The following is a 25625-nucleotide window of genomic DNA, read 5'->3' as shown; positions in this document are numbered from 1 at the left end:
GACACAGAGAGAGAGAGAGAGAGAGCACAGAGAGAGGGGGGAGAACAGAGAGAGAGAGAGAGAGAGAGAGAGAGAGAGGGGGGAGAACACAGAGAGAGAGAGGGGAGAACACAGAGAGAGAGGGGGGAGAACAGAGAGAGAGGGAGAGGGGAGAACAGAGAGAGAGGGAGAGGGGAACACAGGGAGAGAGCGAGAGAGAGGGGAGAGCACAGAGAGAGAGGGGGGGAGAACAGAGAGAGAGAGAGAGAGAGGAGAACACAGCGAGAGAGAGGGGAGAACACAGAGAGAGAGAGAGAGAGGGGATAGCACAGAGAGAGAGAGAGAGGGGGTTGAGAACAGAGAGAGAGAGAGGGGAGAACAGAGAGAGAGCGAGAGAGGGGGGGAACAGCGAGAGAGAGAGAGGGGGAGAACAGAGAGAGAGAGAGGGGGGAGAAGAGAGAGAGAGGGGAGAACAGAGAGAGAAGGGGGGAGAACAGAGAGAGAGAGAGGGGGGAGAACAGAGAGAGAGAGAGAGGGGTGAGAACAGAGAGTAACAGAGAAAGAGAGAGAATAACAGAGAGAGAGAGAGGGGTGAGAACAGAGAGAGGGGATAGCACAGAGAGAGAGAGAGAGGGGGTTGAGAACAGAGAGAGAGAGAGGGGAGAACAGAGAGAGAGCGAGAGAGGGGGGAGAACAGCGAGAGAGAGAGAGGGGGAGAACAGAGAGAGAGAGAGGGGGGAGAAGAGAGAGAGAGGGGGAGAACAGAGAGAGAAGGGGGGAGAACAGAGAGAGAGAGAGGGGGGAGAACAGAGAGAGAGAGAGGGGTGAGAACAGAGAGTAACAGAGAAAGAGAGAGAATAACAGAGAGAGAGAGAGGGGTGAGAACAGAGAGAGAGAATAACAGAGAGAGAGAGAGAATAACAGAGAGAGAGAGAGGGGTAAGAACACAGAGAGAGAAATAAGGAGAGAGGAAAGCAGGAAGTGGAAGAACAGCTCAGCAGTTCCCCAACAGTCATTAGTCATCATTTGGCCCCGGACATGTCTGAAGGTGCAAACTAAAATTTATTGGGCTGGTCTGCTTGGGCTAATTGAAAGAAATTGTCTGTCTGTTTGCTTTCCAGTGTGTTTGAGAAGGTTCTGAGGTGGCTGGTAAGTCAGTCGAGTGGGAGTAGGAGAAGGGGATGGAGATCCTAGTTGTCACGTAGTTGGTTTTAAAGCTGAAGGTTTGAGCTGCCAGCGCCCTCCACCGAACAGAACGCAGCTGAGCACTGTACTGACTGGGTGTACAGGATTCAGATGAGTTGTAATAGGGTCAGGGTCAGTACTATTTCAAGTCAGTCAAGTCCAGGAATTAATTCAACTCATGAATCAAGTGGGAAAATGTACATTTTTCTAGGTGGACTTTGTTAATTGACTGGAGTGGAAATGGAATTGAGTCCGCACAAAATTGTTACGAGCTGGTCAACCATTACAGGTAACTAACAGTGATTTACCTCAGTTAATGACAGTCCAAATACACAGCAATCCACCAACTGTCAAATTGTTTGTGCCTTTGCTTTCTCTCCCTATTTCTACCTTTGTCACACCTGGAACACGGTCTTCTACATTCCTGTACTATAATTGCCTCACTCAACCTGTTGAGTGAAAACCCAGAGGAATGTGAGGGGGAATGCTATGAATGAAAAATAAATAAATCTGTCAGGGAGACTGGCAGAAGCTCCCGTTTTAAAATAAAATAAAATAAGATGCTGCTTTTCTGAGTTCCAACCGTCAACCCCAGTATTCTGTGGCCTCTATGGCAACCAAACCTCGTCAAGATGAAAGAAGACCGTTGACAGCACAGCTACTAAAGTTAACTCGGCGAGAGAGAATTTCACTTACTTTGGCAATGTAAACATTTGTTTCCCATGCCAATAAAGACCTTTGAATTTAATTTGAGAGAGAGAGAGAGAGAGACCGGAGAGAGAGACCGGAGAGAGAGACCTGAGAGAGAGTTCACACTGCCCACAAAATGAGGTGGAAACTGAGTTGAACTTCCTAACCTCCTGCCAAATGTATGACCATATTAGAGACATATTTCTCTCAGATTACACAGATCCACAAATAATTTGAAAACAAACCCGATTTTGATAAACTCCCATATCTATTGGGTGAAATACCACAATGTTCCATCACAGCAGTAAGATTTGTGACCTGTTGCCACAAGAAAAGGTTAACCAGTGAAGAACAAACACCATTGTAAATACAACCCATATTTATGTTTATTTTCCCTTTTTGTACTTTAACTATTTGCACATCGTTACAACACTGTATATAGAAATAATGACATTTGTAATGTCTTTATTGCTTTGAAACTTCTGTATGTGTAATGTTTACTGTTCATTTTTATTGTTTATTTCACTTTGTATATTATCTACCTCACTTGCTTTGGCAATGTTAACACATGTTTCCCATGCCAATAAAGGCCTTAAATGTCATTTAATTTGAATTGAAAGAGAGAGAGGGAGGGAGAGAGAGGGGGAGAGAGAGAGGGAGAGAGAGGGGGAGAGAGAGAGAGGGAGAGAGAGAGAGAGGGGGAGAGAGGGAGAGAGAGGGAGAGAGAGAGAGAGCGAGAGAGAGAGGGAGAGAGAGAGGGCGAGAGAGAGAGAGGGTGAGAGAGAGAGCTCCTCACAGCTAAACTGCAGGCCTCTCATTTGGTGCGTTATGGTCCCTGCTCTACTCCTGTTGCAAGTATCGACTTGTTGAATTGTTGACTTTCTATTTAGACTCTACCATGAAGCCTGGGTCTCAGTAAGACAGGTAGAGGATGCTGTGAGTGGCAGCATTCATACTGTGTCAACAACATGCCCAAAGTGTTTGTCCTTCACTCGTCACAATTGGTCTCATCTGGGACTCAGCTAGGAGTGATTACTATAGTAGCCGGGGAGTTGACCTGCTCCCCAGAGGGAAAGAAGAGAGAGACACAGGGAGAGAGGAGGAGAGAGAGGGAGTCACATGGAGAGGGTGAGAGAGAGGAGAGACAGGTAGAGAAGGTAAGAGAGAGGAGAGTCAGTTAGAGAGGGTGAGAGAGAGGAGAGACAGGTAGAGAAGGTAAGAGAGAGGAGAGACAGGGAGAGAGGGAGAGAGAGGAGAGACAGGGAGAGAGGGGGAGAGAGAGGAGAGACAGGGAGAGAGAGGAGAGACAGGGAGAGAGGGGGAGAGAGAGGAGAGACAGGTAGAGAAGGTAAGAGAGAGGAGAGACAGGTAGAGAAGGTGAGAGAGAGGAGAGTCAGGTAGAGAAGGTGAGAGAGAGGAGAGTCAGGTAGAGAAGGTGAGAGAGAGGAGAGTCAGGTAGAGAAGGTGAGAGAGAGGAGAGTCGGGTAGAGAAGGTGAGAGAGAGGAGAGTCAGGTAGAGAAGGTGAGAGAGAGGAGAGTCAGGTAGAGAAGGTGAGAGAGAGGAGAGTCAGGTAGAGAAGGTGAGAGAGAGGAGAGTCAGGTAGAGAGGGTGAGAGAGGGAGGGAGACACAGGGTGAGAGAGAGGAGAGACAGGTAGAGGGGGTGAGAGAGAGGAGAGTCAGGTAGAGAGGGTAAGAGAGAGGAGAGTCAGGTAGAGAGGGTAAGAGAGAGGAGAGAGGGTGAGAGAGAGGAGAGACAGGTAGAGGGTGAGAGAGGGAGGGAGACACAGGGTGAGAGAGAGGAGAGACTGGTAGAGAGGGTGAGAGAGAGGAGAGAGAGGTAGAGAGGGTGAGAGAGAGGAGAGACAGGTAGAGAGGGTGAGAGACAGGGTGAGAGAGAGGAGAGACACAGGGAGAGAGAGAGGAGAGACCCAGGGAGAGAGGGTGAGAGTGAGGATAGACAGGTAGAGAGGCTGAGAGAGGAGAGACAGGTAGAGAGGGCGAGAGTGGGGAGAGACAGGTAGAGAGAGGAGAGACACAGGGAGAGAGAGGAGAGACCCAGGGAGAGAGGGTGAGAGAGAGGAGAGGGAGACAGTGTGAGAAAGAGGAGAGGGAGAGAGACACAGGGTGAGAGAGAGGAGAGGGAGAGAGACACAGGGTGAGAGAGAGGAGAGGGAGAGAGACACAGGGTGAGAGAGAGGAGAGGGAGAGAGACAGGGTGAGAGAGAGGAGAGAGACGGTGAGAGAGAGGAGAGGGAGAGAGACACAGGGTGAGAGAGAGGAGAGGGAGAGAGACAGGGTGAGAGAGAGGAGAGGGAGAGACACAGGGTGAGAGAGGAGAGAGTGAGAGAGAGGAGAGGGAGAGAGACACAGGGTGAGAGAGAGGAGAGGGAGACCGGGAGAGAATATGAAAGAAGAGCGAGAGTCACAGGGAGAGAGGGTGAGAGAGACACACATAGGGAGTGGGTGAGAGAGAAGAGAGAGACAGGGAGAGGGTGAGAGAGAAGAGAGAGACACAGAGAGATGGGGAGAGAGAACAGAGAGACACAGAGAGAGGGTGAGTGAGAGAGAGGGGGACACAGGGAGAGGGTGAGAGGGGGAGAGAGGGCGAGAGAGAGATGAGAGTAGGAGTGAAAGGCTAGCTAGAGCAGCCTGCCAGTGTGGTTAGAAGCGCTGCCTTCCTTCCTGCCTAGCTGTCACCAATTAGTTCCTAGCCATGGGGGACATCCAGGGGATGGAGAGGCGATGGCAGCTAAGAGTCCTCTTCAGCCCGGATAACGAGACTGGAGTGTGTGTGGGTGTTGGTACCTGCCTGCCTGCGTGCTCTTGTGTGTTCAAGCTGCTGGAAACATATACCTGTAGATTTACAGGTATAGAAGATAGCGAGGCACTTCCCATTTCACCACTGTAACTGAACAGAGCTGTTTAATTATTATACATCCCTGAATATACTGTACATTATTTAACTATCTGACTGAAAAAAGAAAAACCCCAGGTGTAGCTTGATCGGAGACAGGCCTGTACAACAGACAGGGGTTATTTAGGGATACAGAGTAAGGCAGGGGTGTACGTTTTACCTGGGACTATTAACATCATCATGGGCAGCAATAGAAAGAGTAGCTTTTGTAGATTTGACCTGGTAGAACTTGGGCTAAATCAAAATGTTTTCTGGTTGTCTGTCAAAATGCGCATCAGTTATACAAAGTTTAGACCCAATGCAGTTCTGTGGGCTATTTTAACAGTCTTTGTAAAGTGAACGAGGTTTTAAGCAATATCGTTGCAGAGACAGTGAAGATCAGTCGCAGTACAGGAGCGCCGCCGTGTGGTTGTTGGTGGTATTACACTCTGCATGCGTGGGTGGGTTCCTTTAAGGGCAGTCAAATAGAACGTTGATTAAAATCATGGCTGTACAGTGTACACGTGACAAGGTTATAGTTCCCATATACACTGAATATACAAAACATTAAGGAGACCTTCCTAATATTGAGTGGCACCCCTCCCTTTTGCCCTCAGAACAGCCTCAATTAGTCCAGGCATGGACTCTACAAGGAGTCAGAACAGCCTCAATTCATCAGGGCATGGACTCTACAAGGTGTCAGAACAGCCTCAATTCATCAGGACGTGGACTCTACAAGGTGTCAGAACAGCCTCAATTCATCAGGACATGGACTCTACAAGGTGTTGAAAGCGTTCCACAGGGATGCTGGCCCATGTTGACTCCAATGCTTCCCACATTTGTGTCAAGTTGGCTGGATGTCCTTTGGGTGGTGGAACATTCTTGATATACACAGGAAACTGTTGTGTTAAAAACCCAGCAGTGTTGCAGGTGTCCTTAATGTTTTATATACTCAGTGTTAATGTTTTATGGTGAAACATGCACTGTGCTCCAATAACAACAAGTACACAGGAGGAGGACAGCAGTCCCTTTTAATAATTAAATACAACTCCAATTCAAAAAAGATATATTTTACACAATTATCATATTCATAACTATGGTAAGGATGGATATGATAACATCATGTCCTTACTTCATACAGAGCTTATCATAGAGAACTTAGCCTGGTTTCTGATGTGTTTGTACTGTCTTGCCAACTCCTATGGTATTCTCATACCAAACAACGACCGTAGGAGTCACAGCACTAACAGAGCAGGAATCAGGCTATAAAAGTCCTTGCATTAGACACAAATGATGATTGCTGGACTAATTATTAAAAGGTCACCTGGGATCCAAACTTACGTTCCTTTTCTACCACCTGTGATGGAAAACAAAGGTAAAAATTGGTTCCAGGCAAAATGACGTGGGAGAGATGTAACAGGACACCTGAATATTTCTGCTGATTCATTCACCAGGCACTAGGAAGAGAGGAGAACATGGCTACTCCGCTAGTAGTGGTGATCAGCTACATCACCCCCCCATGAAGAACCTTCCCAGCACAGAGATGCTGACGGACTGACAGACCAACCTCCATCAGCAACCAGCACATATTCCTGATCCTAAAGAACATCCTTTGAAAAACGTTTACAACATTCTCAACTTCTGTTAAATAAGGGAGGATTTAGTCTACATTTCATCCCTGAGGTCGTTGTTCAGTGCCAACTGGTTTAATATGATTGTAAATCAATATAATCTGGGACAAACAGTCCTTGGTTGTCTTTTTTTTAGAATGCATAAACACACTGTACAAAACATTAAGGAGACCTTCCCTGATATTGAGTTGCACCCCCCCCCCCCCCCCCCACCCCCAGAACAGCCTCAATTAGTTAGGGCATGGACTCTACAAGGTGTTGAAAGCGTTCCACAGGGATGCTGGCCCATGTTGACTCCAATGCTTCCCACAGTTGTGTCAAGTTGGCTGGATGTCCTTTGAGTGGTGGAACATTCTTGATACACACGGGAAACTGTTGAGTGTGAAAAACCCAGCAGCGTTGCAGTTCTTGACACAAACTGGTGCGCCTGGTACCTACTACCATACACTGTTCAAGGACACTTAAATATTTTGTCTTGCCCATTCAGCCTTTAAGTGGCACACATACACAATACACGTCTCAAATGACAAAAAAATAAATACTAATTCCTTCTTTAACCTGTATCCTCTCCTTCATCTTTAACCTGTATCCTCTCCTTCTTTAACCTGTATCCTCTCCTTCTTCTTTAACCTGTATCCTCTCCTTCATCTTTAACCTGTATCCTCTCCTTCATCTTTAACCTGTATCCTCTCCTTCTTTAACCTGTATCCTCTCCTTCTTCTTTAACCTGTATCCTCCTTCATCTTTAACCTGTATCCTCTCCTTCATCTTTAACCTGTATCCTCTCCTTCATCTTTAACCTGTATCCTCTCCTTCTTTAACCTGTATCCTCTCCTTCTTTAACCTGTATCCTCTCCTTCATCTTTAACCTGTATCCTCTCCTTCATCTTTAACCTGTATCCTCTCCTTCTTCTTTAACCTGTATCCTCTCCTTCATCTTTAACCTGTATCCTCTCCTTCATCTTTAACCTGTATCCTCTCCTTCATCTTTAACCTGTATCCTCTCCTTCATCTTTAACCTGTATCCTCTCCTTCATCTTTAACCTGTATCCTCTCCTTCATCTTTAACCTGTATCCTCTCCTTCATCTTTAACCTGTATCCTCTCCTTCATCTTTAACCTGTATCCTCTCCTTCATCTACACTGATTGAAGTAGAGTTAACAAGTGACATCAATAAGAGGTCATAGTTTACACTTTGATGCAGCTGGTCAGTCTGTCATGGAAAGAGGGTTCCTAATGTTTTGTCCACTCAGTGTAGGCCAAGAAACTGAAACTTTCTGTCACTATAAATCACTGATAAACCTGGAACAGTGGATTCATTCTTTATTCTTTCATATTTTCTTCCAATAATTCACAGAAAGACATGGCGCGTATTTCTTCGTGAACTAACGGGTCAACAAAATCACCATGGACCATGGCTTCTGTTAAGCAAAAACTTAAAGGTCAAAAAAATAAACCAACGGAAACTGCAGAGCCTTGAAACAGACATCGTGAGGTCTAACTACTGAACTTTCATATAGAAAATAAAAATGTATAGCAACATTTACAGGTGGGTTAAAAGTGGGCCTCGTGGGTCATCTAGGAGTTTCCAAATTCAGAAAGTCCCTGTTTGTTCTCCTGCAGAAATCACCGTTGAACAATTCCAAGTTAGATGGACTCCTCAAAGATGAAATCCTTCCTGATTCTAGAAATCCTACAAAAGCCATATCTGAAAAAAACAGGGAATATTTGTAAGGTTATTCAAGGTCTTAGAGGTGGTGGTGCCTGCCAATCAGGCTGTGGGTGAGGTGGTGGTGTCTGCCAATCAGGCTGTGGGTGAGGTGTCTGCCAATCAGGCTATGGGTGAGGTGTCTGCCAATCAGGCTGTGGGTGAGGTGTCTGCCAATCAGGCTGTGGGTGAGGTGTCTGCCAATCAGGCTGTGGGTGAGGTGTCTGCCAATCAGGCTGTGGGTGAGGTGTCTGCCAATCAGGCTGTGGGTGAGGTGTCTGCCAATCAGGCTGTGGGTGAGGTGTCTGCCAATCAGGCTGTGGGTGAGGTGTCTGCCAATCAGGCTGTGGGTGAGGTGTCTGCCAATCAGGCTGTGGGTGAGGTGTCTGCAAATCAGGCTGTGGGTGAGGTGTCTGCAAATCAGGCTGTGGGTGAGGTGTCTGCAAATCAGGCTGTGGGTGAGGTGTCTGCAAATCAGGCTGTGGGTGAGGTGTCTGCCAATCAGGCTGTGGGTGAGGTGGTGGTGTCTTCCAATCAGGCTGTGGGTGAGGTGGTGGTGTCTTCCAATCAGGCTGTGGGTGAGGTGGTGGTGTCTTCCAATCAGGCTGTGGGTGAGGTGGTGGTGTCTGCCAATCAGGCTGTGGGTGAGGTGGTGGTGTCTGACAATCAGGGTGTGGGTGAGTTGGGGGTCTTGAAGAGGCCAGTCTTTCTGAGGTACCGAACGAGAAGAGGCACCGACACCAGAGTAATGCTGATTCGGAGAGGAGCGAAGAGCTTGTGGACGGCGTACGCCAAGACAAATGTACTGGTCCCTGCCGCCAACTTGGACTGAAGCAGAGATTCACTAAAACCTATCTTGTACAGGATGGCAGCCATGTCAATCCCACTGTGGAGAGGACACACACACACACACACGTTATTGGAGAGAAGTACAACAGGGATCATCTCATTTTCATCATTATTTTATGATGTGAAGCACTTTGTTAATTGAAGAGTGCTATACAAAAAAAGTTAACTGTCATTAAATTAAAAACATCCATAAAATGATTTATTCAGCCCATTAGAAGGCCTCTATACACTTTCATTTAACATGGTGACATCTAAAACGTCTTCCTATTCCCTACATGGTGCACTGCAATGCACTAACACATCACTCTAGGATGCCATTTCAGAATGCATGTCTCTCCCCACAGTGATTATCTGGGTTGATAGTGAACTGGAGCGCCATGCTGGCCGGGAGGGTGTTGAGTCCAAGGGCCATATTACTGCTGTCAGGGGAAATCTGTGAGCTGGTTGATAATCTAGGCTCTATCCTCCTGGTATGCAGCCTACTGGGCACAGCTGGCACAGAGCCAGCAGAGAGCCGGCAGGCAGTCAGAGATAGGACACATAACCGGGCCATGGGCCCACGCCTACAGACAGTCTAACAACGGATTTTCCTACATTACACCGTCAGGAGAAGGCCTTCTCTCTATAGTCATTACACCATCAGTAGGCCTTCTGTCTATAGTCATTACACCATCAGTAGAAGGCCTTCTGTCTATAGTCATTACACCATCAGTAGAAGGCCTTCTGTCTATAGTCATTACACCATCAGTAGGCCTTCTCTCTAGTCATTACACCATCAGTAGAAGGCCTTCTGTTTATAGTCATTACACCATCAGTAGAAGGCCTTCTGTCTATAGTCATTACACCATCAGTAGAAGGACTTCTCTCTATAGTCATTACACCATCAGGAGAAGGCCTTCTCTATATAGTCATTACACCATCAGTAGGCCTTCTCTCTATAGTCATTACACCATCAGTAGAAGGCCTGTCTATAGTCATTACACCATCAGTAGAAGGCCTTCTGTCTATAGTCATTACACCGTCAGTAGAAGGCCTTCTCTCTACAGTCATTACACCATCAGTAGAAGGCCTTCTGTCTATAGTCATTACACCATCAGTACAAGGCCTGTCTATAGTCATTACACCATCAGTAGAAGGCATTCTCTCTATAGTCATTACACCATCAGTAGAAGGCCTTCTGTCTATAGTCATTACACCATCAGTAGGCCTTCTCTCTAGTCATTACACCATCAGTAGAAGGCCTTCTCTCTATAGTCATTACACCATCAGTAGAAGGCCTTCTGTCTATAGTCATTACACCATCAGTAGGCCTTCTCTCTAGTCATTACACCATCAGTAGAAGGCCTTCTCTCTATAGTCATTACACCATCAGTAGGCCTTCTCTCTATAGTCATTACACCATCAGTAGAAGGCCTTCTCTCTATAGTCATTACACCATCAGTAGAAGGCCTTCTGTCTATAGTCATTACACCATCAGTAGGCCTTCTCTCTAGTCATTACACCATCAGTAGAAGGCCTTCTCTCTATAGTCATTACACCATCAGTAGGCCTTCTCTCTATAGTCATTACACCATCAGTAGAAGGCCTTCTCTCTATAGTCATTACACCATCAGTAGAAGGCCTTCTGTCTATAGTCATTACACCATCAGTAGGCCTTCTCTCTATAGTCATTACACCATCAGTAGGCCTTCTCTCTATAGTCATTACACCATCAGTAGGCCTTCTCTCTATAGTCATTACACCATCAGTAGGCCATCTCTCTATAGTCATTACACCATCAGTAGGCCTTCTCTCTATAGTCATTACACCATCAGTAGAAGGCCTTCTGTCTATAGTCGTTACACCATCAGTAGGCCTTATCTCTATAGTCATTACACCGTCAGTAGAAGGCCTTCTCTCTATAGTCATTACACCATCAGTAGGCCTTCTCTCTATAGTCATTACACCATCAGTAGGCCTTCTCTCTATAGTCATTACACCATCAGTAGAAGGCCTTCTCTCTATAGTCATTACACCATCAGTAGAAGGCCTTCTCTCTATGGTCATTACACCATCAGTAGGCCTTCTCTATATAGTCATTACACCATCAGTAGAAGGCCTTCTGTCTATAGTCATTACACCATCAGTATGCCTTCTCTCTAGTCATTACACCATCAGTAGAAGGCCTTCTCTCTATAGTCATTACACCATCAGTAGAAGGCCTTCTGTCTATAGTCATTACACCATCAGTAGAAGGCCTTCTGTCTATAGTCATTACACCGTCAGTAGAAGGCCTTCTCTATAAAGTCATTACACCGTCAGTAGAAGGCCTTCTGTCTATAGTCATTACACCATCAGTAGAAGGTCTTCTGTCTATAGTCATTACACCGTCAGTAGAAGGCCTTCTGTCTATAGTCATTACACCGTCAGTAGGCCTCCTATGTGGAAGGACATTACCTAGACACAGCAAGGTAGAACATTCCCAGAGACATGAGGGAGATGCATATGTGGAAGGAGACTCCCACAGCTCCGTACTCCTTAAACACCTTCTTCAGCTGCTGGGCCTTGCTAGGTTTGTCCTCTTCGGGCTCCGGTACCTTGGGCTCCTCAGGGACCTTGGCTGAGGCTTCCTTTGGAGTCTGGTCCTGGTCGGGTCAAAGAGAAAGAGCGATTTTTTTTAAATTGATACTTTAATTAAAAACTGGGGAACGTCACATTGAGATTGACTCTGTTTAAAGTGTGCCCTGGTCAAGGAATATCAACACTGGTTCCACATATCAAATAGTAAGAACGTTTTTCATACAGTCTTTATATTCGTTGAGACTCAATGAACATTTTGAAAACAGGAACATTTTGAAAACGGACTATGATGTGTCAGCCACAGCCGATGAGTCAGCAGAAAACAAACAGAAGCAGGTATCAGTCAAACTTAAGGTGCATTCAGAAAGAATTCAGACCTCTTGACTTTTCCACATTTTGTTACGTTACAGCCTTAATGTAAAACATGTTCTTTCTGCTCTTCTCCTAATCAAAATACACAACAGAACCCCCAAGACTCTGCCAAACTGAGCAATCGGGGGAGAAGGGCCTTGGTCAGGGAGGTGACCAAGAACCCGATGGTCACTCTGACAGAGCTCCAGAGTTCCTCTGTCGAGAAGGGAGAACATTCCAGAAGGACAATCATCTCGGTAGCATTCCACCAATCAGGCCTTTATGGTAGAGTGGCCAGACGGAAGCCACTCTTCAGTAAAAGGCACGTGGCAACCTGCTTCGAGTCAAAAGGCACCTAAAGACATGAGAAACAAGATTGACTGGTCTGATGAAACCAACATTGAATTATTTGGCCTGAATGTCAAGTCTGGAGGAAACCTGGCACCTCCCTATGGTGAAGCATGGTGGTGGCAGGATCATGCTGTGGGGATGTATTTCGGCAGGAGGGACTGGGAGACTAGTCAGGATCGAGGCAAAGATGAACAGAGCAAAATACAGAGAGATCCTTGATGAAAACCTGCTCCAGAGCACTCAGGACCTCAGACTGGGGCGAAGATTCACCTTCCAACAGGACAATGACCCTAAGCACACAGCCAAGACAACGCAGGCGTGGCTTCGGGAAAAGTTTCTGAATGTCCTTGAGTGGCCCAGCCAGAGCCCGGACTTGAACATCTCTGGGGTAGAGGTCGACCGATTATGATTTTTCAACGCCGATACCGATTATTGGAGGACCAAAAAATCCAATACCGATTAATCGGCCGATTTTTATTTATTTATTCGTAATAATGACAATTACAACAATACTGAATGAACACTTATTTTAACTTAATATAATACATCAATAAAATCAATTTAGCCTCAAATAAATAATGAAACATGTTCAATTTGGTTTAAATAATGCAAAAACAAAGTGTTGGAGAAGAAAGTAAAAGTGCAATATGTGCCATGTAAGAAAGCTAACGTTTCAGTTCCTTGCTCAGAACATGAGAACATATGAAAGCTGGTGGTTCCTTTTAACACGAGTCTTCAATATTCCCAGGTAAGAAGTTTTAGGTTGTAGTTATTATAGGAATTATAGGACTATTTCCTTCTATACCATTTGTATTTCATTAACCTTTGACTATTGGATGTTCTTATAGGCACTTTAGTATTGCCAGTGTAACAGTATAGCTTCCGTCCCTCTCCTCGCCCCTACCTGGGCTCGAACCAGGAACACATTGACAACAGCCACCCTCTAAGCATCGTTATCCATTGCTCCACAAATGCCGCAGCCCTTGCAGAGCAAGGGGAACAACTACTTCAAGGTCTCAGAGTGAGTGCAGTCACCGATTGAAACGCTATTAGCGCGCACCCCGCTAACTAGCTAGCCATTTCACATCGGTTACACCAGCCTAATCTCTGGAGTTGATAGGCTTGAAGTCAAACAGCTCAATGCTTGAAGCACAACGAAGAGCTGCTGGCAAAACGCACAAAAGGCTGTGATTCGATGATAAATTAACAGGCACCGCATCGATTATATGCAATGCAGGACAAGCTAGATAAACTAGTAATATCGTCAACCATGTGTAGTTAACTAGTGATTATGTTAAGATTGATTGTTTTTTATAAAGATGAGTTTAATGCTAGCTAGCACCTTACCTTGGCTCCTTGCTGCACTTGTGTAACAGGTAGTCAGCCTGCTATGCCGGCTCCTTGTGGAGTGCAATGTAAGGCAGGTGGTTAGAGCGTTGAACGAGTAAAGATCGAATCACCGAGCTGACAAGGTAAAAAATCTGTCGTTCTGCCCCTGAACAAGGTAGTTAACCCACTGTTCCCCGGTAGGCCGTCATTGAAAATAAGAATGTGTTCTTAACTGACTTGCCTAGTAAAATAAAAGTTTAAAAAAATATCTCTATATATTTTAAATCGGCAACAATCGGTGTCCAAAAATGCCGATTACCGATTGTTATGAAAACTTGAAATCGGCCCTAATTAATCGGCCATTCCGATTAATCGGTCGACCTCTACTCTGGAGAGATCTGAAAATAGCTTGGCAGCAACACTTTCCATCCAACCTGACAGAGCTTGAGAGGATCTGCAGAGAAGAATTGGAGAAACTCCCCAAATACAGGTGTGCCAAACTTGTAGTGTCATACCCAAGACGACTCATGGCTGTAATCGCTGCCAAAGGTGCTTCAACAAAGTACTGAGTAAAGGGTCCGAATACTTATCTAAATTGTGATATTTAAGTTGATTTTTTTATACATTTGCAAGAAATGTCTAAAAACCTGTTTTTGCTTTGTCATTATGGAGTATTGTGTGTAGTCCAGAATAAGTGTGTAGTCCAGAATAAGTGTGTAGTCCAGAATAAGTGTGTAGTCCAGAATAAGTGTGTAGTCCAGAATAAGTGTGTAGTCCAGAATAAGTGTGTAGTCCAGAATAAGTGTGTAGTCCAGTTTAATCCAGAATAAGGCTGTAACGTAACAGAATGTTGAAAAAGTCAAGGGGTCTGAATACTTTCCAAACGCACTGTATACCACGGCTAAGGGCTGTTCTCAGGGACGACATAACACAGAGTGCCTGGACACAGCCTTTAGCCGTGGTATATTGGCCATATACTACAAACCCCCGAGGTGCCTCTATTTATTTATTTTTACAAATTTGCAGTTTTTTTTGTAAAAAATCTGGTTTTGCTTAGTCATTATGGGGTAGTGTGTGTATATTTGGGTGGGGGTAGGGGGGGGGGGGCAATTGTAATACATTTTAGAATCAGGCTGTAACGTAACAAACTGTGGAAAAAGTCAAGGGGTCTGAATACTTTCTGAATGCACTGTACGTAGCCTAAGTGTCTCGGCACGCAGGGCAACATGCATGGATTAGCTGCTCTTCTGGGCTACAGTAAATAACACAGCATTATGATAGAAGACTCTGGAGAAGTCATACTGCAACAGACTCCAATAGATGATAGGTACGGTTATATGACCAATAGAAACCTAGAAGCGGCTGCCACAGCAGAGCAGGAAATAACTAGGCACAGCCCGCTTCACCTGCACTGTTATTATAGAAAATATTTCTTTTTAACAAATCGGTCATCCGAATCTCCCTGCTAAAATGTCCTCTAAGCAAGTTTCAACTGAGCACTAAAATAGCCACATGGCTCAGTCCCTTTCCCTCCTGTTGTTGTTGTTTTTCTATTTGACCGAAACAACACGGGGTGAGACCAGGCTAGTGCAGTGACGCACCACAAGCTTCTCCAACAATAGACAAAAGGCCAAAGAGGCGGAGAGAAGGACAGACACGGACTGGCTTGGAAAGCCAGAGAGGAACAGAGCAGGCAGAGAGCAGCCGTGGGAAGGTCATGTGAGTGAGTGGTATAGGGAGTATTGCCAGGGAGGCGACAAGAACAGAGGGACTGTGTGTGTGTGTGTGTGTGATAACAGCTTTTGAGAGGATGCAGACGGCAGACAAACACACAGCACCACCCTGACCCGGCCCAGCCCGCCACCCTCACTAGCAAATCTGCTACTTTGAAAGAGAGGGCCGAGGACAAACATTCCAGCATTAGTTAAGCCCTCTTAGGTCATGACCTTCAAGCAGAATGTTGCTGTGTTAAATGTATTAGAAATAATGAAAATCAGGCCTATACTTGGCAGGGTCTTCCAGCTAAAAAACTAGTCTTTACCATGGACCTCACAGCATTAACAGAACAGTGTGTCTATTCCCATCTGTCCACAGGCAGCTTTTCCTTTATAATGATGACTCAGGACCTTGTCTCAAGGTTCCTGCTGTTTTCAGAACAATCCGGGTTATGGAGGAAAGGGGAAATTATTATGATTTATTAAAATAAGAATATACTCGATTTTTCCCTAGTGTATCCCATCCTCGATGTATTTATTACAGGCTCAGACGAGTAGAGCTTGACTGAAGCGGTAGCCTATGGGTGCGTTCGTAAATTCGCTCAGGCTATCTACTATTAAACGCTCGTTTAATATGGCCGGTGTCAATAAACATTGGCCCCCCAAAAAACTTAATTAAATTGTTGCCAGCAGCACAGTTAGAGTCACCAACTCTCTGGGTAACATGAAAACAGCCTAATCAGCTCTACTAGGGCGAGTAAAATGGTCAGAGGGTTGTTCTCTCATTTGTGTCTGAAAGTAGCTAGTTAACTCTAGCCAGTTAGCTTGGGTGTTTGACTGCCGTTTTGAGGTCAGATCAACCCAACTCCTCCGCCAGAGCGTCCAGTGTGGCTCTGAACCCCCCGAGAGAGACGCTCTGAACCCCCCCGAGCGAGAGACACTCTGAACCCCCCGAGCGAGAGACGCTCTGAACCCCCCGAGCGAGAGACGCTCTGAACCCCCCGAGCGAGAGACGCTCTGAACCCCCCGAGCGAGAGACGCTCTGAACCCTGCGAGCGAGACGCTCTGAACCCCCCGAGCGAGAGACGCTCTGAACCCCCCGAGAGAGACGCTCTGAACCCCCCGAGCGAGAGACGCTCTGAACCACCCGAGCGAGAGACGCTCTGAACCCCCCGAGAGAGACGCTCTGAACCCCCCGAGAGAGACGCTCTGAACCCCCCGAGCGAGACGCTCTGAACCCCCCGAGCGAGAGACGCTCTGAACCCCCCGAGCGAGAGACGCTCTGAACCCCCCGAGCGAGAGACGCTCTGAACCCCCCGAGCGAGAGACGCTCTGAACCCCCCGAGCGAGAGACGCTCTGAACCCCCCGAGCGAGAGACGCTCTGAACCCCCCGAGAGAGAGACGCTCTGAACCCCCCGAGAGAGACGCTCTGAACCCCCCGAGAGAGACGCTCTGAACCCCCCGAGCGAGAGACGCTCTGAACCCCCCGAGAGAGACGCAGGACAGTGCGGTACTGTGAAATGAAGATTAATAACAAGTTATACAACATCCAGAGTAGTTTTAAATTTCCCGATAGTTACCTAGAGCCTTTTGTGCACCAAGCTATCCATATCTGGCTATAAAGTACAACCCCACAGGGACAGCATTAGGCCTGTCCCTTCTGATTCACACGTTATTCTGACACCCCGTGAACACAGCAGAGAGCTGTCCGCGTCATGCTACTTGCATAACATAGCTGCAATGTATACGACTGACGTTATAATGTGGAGTAGGCCAATTACTTGTAACAAACTAGTATTTCAATCCTTTTTAGAAATGTAATTACTGTGTCATTTCTCAAAACAACAGGCAGAGAACCAGCAACTGTTGACTCGACACGAAACCGTGCGAGGGTTCAGGGTCGTATTGTTTGGTATAGCTAAATGGGGCATGATTGCTGGTCAAACATGGTTAAATTCGGCGACAGGGAGGTTAAACAAATACCATTGAAAGTTGAACATTTACCCCTTTGAGAACAGCGGCGGAGTCTTCCAGGCCTTTCGGCGCGGCAGCAACAGAGGACAGATCCCTCATTTGCACAGTCGACGTGGGACAGAAGCGATGCTTGCAGACCTCCGCGCCAGACGTAAACAACACCGTTTCAAGTCCAGCTATATGTCGTTTCTGTCTGTTTTGGCCTCCATTCGTCCGATGTAGCGGTAAGCTAGTGTTACAGTATGTAGGGCTGAAAATAATTTGGTTGGAGAAATTAAAAGCGAACAGGGTTCCTCGAGGTAATTGTTCCCGATGCGTGATTATGAAACGAACCGAGTCCCAGTTTTTGATGGAAAACATGTCCTTCTCCCTCTTTTCTCGCTTTCCATCAGGCGAAAGTGCAGAATCATCCCGACCACCACCACGGACATATCCACAAAACGATCTGGAACAATTGAATGTGTGGCTGTTACGCAACGGCCAGGTAACGCCAGCTGGTCTGTTTGTTTTAAGTTGCGCCGATGCCCTGGTCGTGGAGTTTAAACCCAGCTCCAAAGCCGTCGCCGAGAGCCTCGCTCCGCGACACAAAAACATGGTTCCCGTCGCGAAAACTACACACGAAGCCCGGTCTATAAAGCGGATAAATTCAAATAGCAATTAGCATTAGACGAGGAAGCTACTAAATGTTTACAAGAATAGCGTAGACATTAATAGCAGGTTGATCGCTGTCAACACGCTGTCCTCATCTCGCTCTGCTGATTAGAGTGAGACAACCAATGAGGACATTCACCGTTCCACCAATAACGAGCCCGTTTGTAAGGAGAACAAACCTTAAAGTTACAACAATACATGTAACCTACATTATACCATATGTAGTCGCGCACTCAGGATCTTTGCAATAGGTGACATGTAGCCTAATGTTATGTGTAGTCTAGATCAAAATGTAATGTAGGCTACATTACGGCTTTGTATTTATGTTTGCCACAGCATTTAATCAGCCCTCTCCTCTCTCTCTCTGTTTAGCACAGTATGACAGTGCGTGTCTAACATCATGGAGGGTGTTAAATATTTCCCCGTGCTATACAGGTGTAATATGAAGCTCCGGCCAGTCCTACTAATGATAGCTCTGCCTCGTCGTGGACTGGAGGAAGTTAGATATTGAATAACCTAAAGGGGGGGCTCAGTTAGTTAAAGGACCATACTGTTATAATGTTCACTCTTACTGTTGTATACAACGTTCACTCCTACTGTCGCTCTATAGTTTAGAGAAAATACCAGTATTATTCCCTAGCATCGCTTCAAGCAATAATACTACTGCGCTCATAAAGTCTGTCTACAATTGTTACCTCCTGTTTCATGCTCTATCCTGTAGCCTGCCTTGCGACCTACCAACTGCAAACCAACTGAATTTTTAAATATTTGTTTTTTTATCTCGAGCAGATACTAATTGTGTCGATAGAGATAAGGTTATCCACGTGACCAGTTACACCACGGATGAGTGGAGGCGTTGCTGAGCAACTGAATTTCTGCCTTTGCAGTATGTCAGGCATGTCCTTGCTGTGTGTTTCGCATTTTTGGAAGTGTGTCAGTATCGTATATATAGTTAGTTGCATGTCTGCATGGTGGGTGGAAGTTCAAAAGTCAGTCTGTCTTTCTTTCACAGGAAGTGGATGCGTGCATGGTTAAACCACATGACAAACAAGTCTTAAACGTAACTTTCTCACCTCTAAGAGATAGCTCTTAGATTCTGATTTGAATACCGGTATAAAACTCTTTCTGTTGCTGAATGTAAAACTCACTATGCTCTCTTTTACAACCCCGTTGTAGCAATCTGCCTCGGGAATTTACACAGTTAGTGTGAGAGCTGGCAAGCAACCATTCAAAACAACCTATTGCTAGGGTTACAACAGTACTCCATAACTCCTTACTACCATCCCCACTAAACATTAACCAGTCTGGAGCATCATTTAATGTCTATCTATAAAATTAAAATTACCTGGGAAATATATATCTGTTTGACGTGTTTTAAAATAAAAAAAAATACACATTTTTATAGTAGACCCCAACACACACACACACACACACACACACACACACACACACACACACACACGGGAAACTGTTGATCTAAAAAAAAACAGCAACGTTGCAGTTCTTGACACACTCAAACCAGTGGGCCTGGCAACTACTACCATACCCTAGTCAAAGGCACTTAAATATGTTGTCTTGCCCATTCACCCTCTGAATGGCACATATACACAATACATGTCTCAATTGTCTCAAGGTTTAAAAATCCTTCTTAAACCTGTCTCCTCCCCTTCATCTACACTGATTGAAGTGGATTTAACAGGTGACACCAATAAGGGATCATAGCTTTCACCTGGTCAGTCTGTCATGGAACGACCAGCGCAAGTAAAATCTTACTGCTGAAACAACATTACATAGTCTCAACCATATTCCCACTTCTTGTTTTTTTTAAAATTATGTTATAGAGCATGAAAATAGGATGTTACCCAATACGTGAAAGGCCAGAGTCAGTCAATCCCCACAACGTGCAGACTCCACAAACAACTCACAAACAACTCACAAACAACTCACAAACAACTCACAAACAACTCCGCAAACAACTCACAAACAACTCACAAACAACTCCGCAAACAACTCACAAACAACTCCGCAAACAACTCACAAACAACTCCGCAAACAACTCACAAACAACTCACAAACAACTCACAAACAACTCACAAACAACTCCGCAAACAACTCACAAACAACTCACAAACAACTCCGCAAACAACTCACAAACAACTCCGCAAACAACTCACAAACAATTCCGCAAACAACTCACAAACAACTCACAAACAACTCACAAACAACTCACAAACAACTCCGCAAACAACTCACAAACAACTCCGCCAACAACTCACAAACAACTCCGCAAACAACTCACAAACAACTCCGCAAACAACTCACAAACAACTCCGCAAACAACTCACAAACAACTCCGCAAACAACTCACAAACAACAACTGTGGATTTATGTCACTGCAAACGCTCAGCAAGATGCAGACTGGCTGCCATGTAATCACATAATCAATGCAATGAACATACCTGTGTGTCTAAACATATAGCATGAGGATAGAAAGCAAACACACAAACCCTCTTCTGTTTCTGCTTTGTGACATACTGTAGGGGGCAAGTTGAGAAACCAGCAGATGTGGTAGTGGACACGGATAGCTGCAGTAGAGTGTGGACGGATAGCTGCAGTAGTGTGTGGACGGATAGCTGCAGTAGTGTGTGGACACGGATAGCTGCAGTAGAGTGTGGACGGATAGCTGCAGTAGTGTGTGGACGGATAGCTGCAGTAGTGTGTGGACACGGATAGCTGCAGTAGTGTGTGGACGGATAGCTGCAGTAGCGTGTGGACACGGATAGCTGCAGTAGCGTGTAAACGGATAGCTGCAGTAGCGTGTAAACGGATAGCTGCAGTAGCGTGTGGACACGGATAGCTGCAGTAGCGTGTAAACGGATAGCTGCAGTAGCGTGTGGACACGGATAGCTGCAGTAGCGTGTAAACGGATAGCTGCAGTAGCGTGTGGACACGGATAGCTGCAGTAGCGTGTGGACACGGATAGCTGCAGTAGCGTGTGGACACGGATAGCTGCAGTAGAGTGTGGACACGGATAGCTGCAGTAGAGTGTGGACACGGATAGCTGCAGTAGAGTGTGGACACGGATAGCTGCAGTAGAGTGTGGACACGGATAGCTGCAGTAGCGTGTACACGGATAGCTGCAGTAGAGTGTGGACACGGATAGCTGCAGTAGAGTGTGGACACGGATAGCTGCAGTAGCGTGTGGACACGGATAGCTGCAGTAGCGTGTGGACACGGATAGCTGCAGTAGCGTGTAAACGGATAGCTGCAGTAGCGTGTAAACGGATAGCTGCAGTAGCGTGTGGACACGGATAGCTGCAGTAGCGTGTAAACGGATAGCTGCAGTAGAGTGTGGACGGATAGCTGCAGTAGTGTGTGGACGGATAGCTGCAGTAGTGTGTGGACACGGATAGCTGCAGTAGTGTGTGGACGGATAGCTGCAGTAGCGTGTAAACGGATAGCTGCAGTAGCGTGTAAACGGATAGCTGCAGTAGCGTGTAAACGGATAGCTGCAGTAGCGTGTGGACACGGATAGCTGCAGTAGCGTGTAAACGGATAGCTGCAGTAGCGTGTGGACACGGATAGCTGCAGTAGCGTGTAAACGGATAGCTGCAGTAGCGTGTGGACACGGATAGCTGCAGTAGCGTGTGGACACGGATAGCTGCAGTAGCGTGTGGACACGGATAGCTGCAGTAGAGTGTGGACACGGATAGCTGCAGTAGAGTGTGGACACGGATAGCTGCAGTAGAGTGTGGACACGGATAGCTGCAGTAGAGTGTGGACACGGATAGCTGCAGTAGCGTGTACACGGATAGCTGCAGTAGAGTGTGGACACGGATAGCTGCAGTAGAGTGTGGACACGGATAGCTGCAGTAGCGTGTGGACACGGATAGCTGCAGTAGCGTGTGGACACGGATAGCTGCAGTAGCGTGTAAACGGATAGCTGCAGTAGCGTGTAAACGGATAGCTGCAGTAGCGTGTGGACACGGATAGCTGCAGTAGCGTGTGGACACGGATAGCTGCAGTAGCGTGTGGACACGGATAGCTGCAGTAGCGTGTGGACACGGATAGCTGCAGTAGCGTGTGGACACGGATAGCTGCAGTAGAGTGTGGACACGGATAGCTGCAGTAGAGTGTGGACACGGATAGCTGCAGTAGAGTGTGGACACGGATAGCTGCAGTAGAGTGTGGACACGGATAGCTGCAGTAGCGTGTACACGGATAGCTGCAGTAGAGTGTGGACACGGATAGCTGCAGTAGAGTGTGGACACGGATAGCTGCAGTAGCGTGTGGACACGGATAGCTGCAGTAGCGTGTGGACACGGATAGCTGCAGTAGCGTGTGGACACAGATAGCTGCAGTAGCGTGTGGACACGGATAGCTGCAGTAGCGTGTGGACACGGATAGCTGCAGTAGCGTGTGGACACGGATAGCTGCAGTAGCGTGTAAACGGATAGCTGCAGTAGCGTGTGGACACGGATAGCTGCAGTAGCGTGTAGACGGATAGCTGCAGTAGCGTGAGGACACGGATAGCTGCAGTAGCGTGTGGACACTGATAGCTGCAGTAGCGTGTAGACGGATAGCTGCAGTAGCGTGTAGACGGATAGCTGCAGTAGCGTGTGGACACGGATAGCTGCAGTAGCGTGTGGACACAGATAGCTGCAGTAGCGTGTGGACACGGATAGCTGCAGTAGCGTGTGGACACGGATAGCTGCAGTAGCGTGTAGACGGATAGCTGCAGTAGCGTGTGGACACGGATAGCTGCAGTAGCGTGTAAACGGATAGCTGCAGTAGCGTGTGGACACGGATAGCTGCAGTAGCGTGTGGACACGGATAGCTGCAGTAGCGTGTGGACACGGATAGTTGCAGTAGCGTGAGGACACGGATAGCTGCAGTAGCGTGTGGACACGGATAGCTGCAGTAGCGTGTGGACACGGATAGCTGCAGTAGCGTGTGGACACAGATAGCTGCAGTAGCGTGTGGACACGGATAGCTGCAGTAGCGTGTAGACGGATAGCTGCAGTAGCGTGTGGACACAGATAGCTGCAGTAGCGTGAGGACACAGATAGCTGCAGTAGCGTGTGGACACGGATAGCTGCAGTAGCGTGTAGACGGATAGCTGCAGTAGCGTGTGGACACAGATAGCTGCAGTAGCGTGAGGACACGGATAGCTGCAGTAGCGTGTGGACACGCGGTATTTCCCCGTTCCATCAGACACTCTATTGCTTGCCCTTTGTTTGTCCCGCCACGACGATCGTCTTACTCGTTCTAGGGTACAGACACAGGGTATGTGTTTGAAATGGCACCCTGTTCTCTCTATAGTGCACTACTTGGGCCAGGGACAGCTCTCACTGTAGATAACAGATAAGCTGTTTCTGATCTTAAGCGATATATAAATGTACACTCACCGGCCAGTTTATTAGGTCCGTCCATCTAGTACCGGGTCGAACCTCCCTTTGCCACCGGAGCAGCATGAATAACTCTACCTACATGTACATATTACCTCAATTACCTCGACTAACCAGTGCCCCTCCCTGCACATTGACTCTGTACTGGTACCCCCTGCATATAGCCTCGCTATTGTTATTTTACTGCTGCTCTTTAATTATTTGTTACTTTTATTTCTTATTTTTTTAATGTATTTTTCTTAAAACTACATTGTTGGTTTAGGGCTTGTCAGTAAGCATTTCACTGTAAGGTCTACTACACCTGTTGTATTCGGCACATGTGACAAATAAAATGTGATTTCTGCGATGGCCACTCGCTGTCATGTTCCAGGAAATATGTTTCCACTCCTCAATGCTCCAGTGTTGGTGATCGCGCGTCCACTAGAGCCTTTTTCTTGGTTTTAGCTGATAGGACTGGAACCCGGTGTGGTCGTCTGCTGCAATAGCTCATCCGTGACAAGGATCGACCAGCTGTGTGTTCCCAGCATGCCGTTCTGCACACTACTGTTGTACTGCTCCGTTATTTGCGGCCTGCCAGTTAGCTTGCACCATTCTTGCCATTCTCCTTCGACCTCTCTCGTCAACGAGCTGTTTTCACCCACACGACTGCCTCTGATTGGATGGCTTTTCTTTGTCGCACCATTCTCGGTAAACCTTACACACTGTCGTGCGTGAAAAGCCCAGGAGGGCGTTTCTGAGATACTGGATCCGGTGCGTCTGGCACCGACACGCATGCTGCGCTCAATGTCGCTTAGGTCACTTGTTTTTCTGATTTGAACATTCAATGGAACAGTAACTGAATGCCTCGATGCCTGTCTGCCTGCTTCTTATAACAAGCCACGGCCACGTGGCTCACTGTCTGTAGGAGCGAACCGTTTTCGTGAAAGTGGTGCTGTACCTAATAAACTGTCAGGTGAGTGTATATGCTAATTTACAATATAAATCAGGGAATTGGATTCTTCATTCCAGTCACACAGCTCCTATCTTTATTACAGTTTACAGTTTCTTTTTACCAGAGCACCAGTTTTCCAAAACATTATTTTTTCTCAAAATGGTATTATCATTTGCTTGGAGCTTAATCCTCTATATATTTATGTTCAATAGAATATGGTAAACAGATGTAGAATATGGTAAACAGATGTAGAATATGGTAAACATATGTAGAATATGGTAAACAGATGTAGAATATGGTAAACAGATGTAGAATATGGTAAACAGATGTAGAATATGGTAAACAGATGTAGAATATGGTAAACAGATATAGAACATGGTAAACAGATGTAAACTAACATCAAACATCATTACTCATCCATAATCTGTCAGAGCAGTTAAGGTTCTGAATCAGTCAGGGAACTGTTTAAGTGCATACCCTGCTAACCTGGGTTATTTGTCACAATGGTGCCCCACACTGAATCTTGGGAACACAGCAGAGAGAGGTTCTGACCCCACTAAGCCACCGTACCCAAAATTAGCAGGGGTGGCATTTTCAATGGAATAGAACTCTTAGATCTCTCAATTAGAATCAGAATGTTTAGAACTGGAACACATTCTACTTCTATGGGAGAACTCCTAGTCCTGAGAGGAGCAGAGGGGACTGAGGGACTGGGGTTTGTGCCAACTGGCCCAGTCTGAATGGAACACAGTAGAGCCTAAAGGACAACACAGCCCAAAGAGATTAGGTTAATGCAGAACCTGTATCATATGATTTAGGTCCATTGTCCCTCTGCTCTGTCTACATAGCTGTGAGTGTCTCTATTTCCTTCTCTGTGTCTGCATGGTGGTCTACATTCACAAGACAAATATTTGGCAGAGTAAGATAACTTGCTGAACGTCTGACACGGATCTATTAGGCTTTGTTTCACTGTACCACGGTACTACAGTACATGTATTCAAGTCTCATAGCCACACATTGCTTTGAGACTGAAACTATAAGCTGTGAAGAGGCCAAAATGTGCATGGATTGTTTTTTTCTTCTCTTTTCTCTCTCTCTCTCTCTCTCTCTCTCTCTCTCCCTCTCTCTCTCTCTCTTTCTCTCTCTCTCTCTCTCTCTCTCTCTCTCTCTCTCTCTCTCTCTCTTTCTCTCTCTCTCTCTCTCTCTCTCTCTCTCTCCCTCTCTCTCTCTCTCTTTCTCTCTCTCTCTCTCTCTCTCTCTCTCTCTCTCTCTCTCTCTCTCTCTTTCTCTCTCTCTCTCTCTCTTTCTCTCTCTCTCTCTCTCTCTCTCTCTCTCTCGCTCTCTCTCTCTCTCTCTCTCTCTCATGAGAGTTATGGCTGTGACGGATACTGGCAGTCTGCATGCAGCCTATAGTGTGG

General features: G+C 46.5%; 1 protein-coding gene across 1 annotated transcript; it reads right to left on the bottom strand.

Annotated features, from left to right (window-relative positions):
* Positions 1 to 7686: 7686 nt before the first annotated feature.
* LOC139371422 (uncharacterized) lies at positions 7687 to 17982 on the bottom strand. The gene is made up of 4 exons (XM_071111822.1): positions 17248 to 17982; positions 11374 to 11561; positions 8807 to 8974; positions 7687 to 8088 (listed from the first exon to the last, which is right to left on the bottom strand). Exons 1-4 carry the CDS (start codon positions 17809 to 17811, stop codon positions 8028 to 8030), a joined length of 981 nt encoding a protein of 326 aa, XP_070967923.1. The 5' UTR covers positions 17812 to 17982; the 3' UTR covers positions 7687 to 8027.
* Positions 17983 to 25625: the final 7643 nt, after the last annotated feature.

Source organism: Oncorhynchus clarkii, chromosome 17 (genome assembly GCF_045791955.1).
Source record: "Oncorhynchus clarkii lewisi isolate Uvic-CL-2024 chromosome 17, UVic_Ocla_1.0, whole genome shotgun sequence".
NCBI classification, from domain to species: domain Eukaryota; kingdom Metazoa; phylum Chordata; class Actinopteri; order Salmoniformes; family Salmonidae; genus Oncorhynchus; species Oncorhynchus clarkii.
Note: the sequence above shows the minus strand (reverse complement) of the source record. Positions and strands in the feature narration are given on the sequence as shown.

What these genes read in the sequence shown, in the direction of transcription:
- LOC139371422 (XM_071111822.1), bottom strand. Translation starts at nt 17,811, where the DNA reads ATGTTTTTGTGTCGCGGAGCGAGGCTCTCGGCGACGGCTTTGGAGCTG. An exon ending in TTCTACCTTGCTGTGTCTAG is followed by an intron (nt 8,975 to 11,373) that starts GTAATGTCCTTC and finishes TCCTCTCCACAG; the next exon opens with TGGGATTGACATGGCTGCCA. An exon ending in TCGGTGCCTCTTCTCGTTCG is followed by an intron (nt 8,089 to 8,806) that starts GTACCTCAGAAA and finishes TGTTTTTTTCAG; the next exon opens with ATATGGCTTTTGTAGGATTT.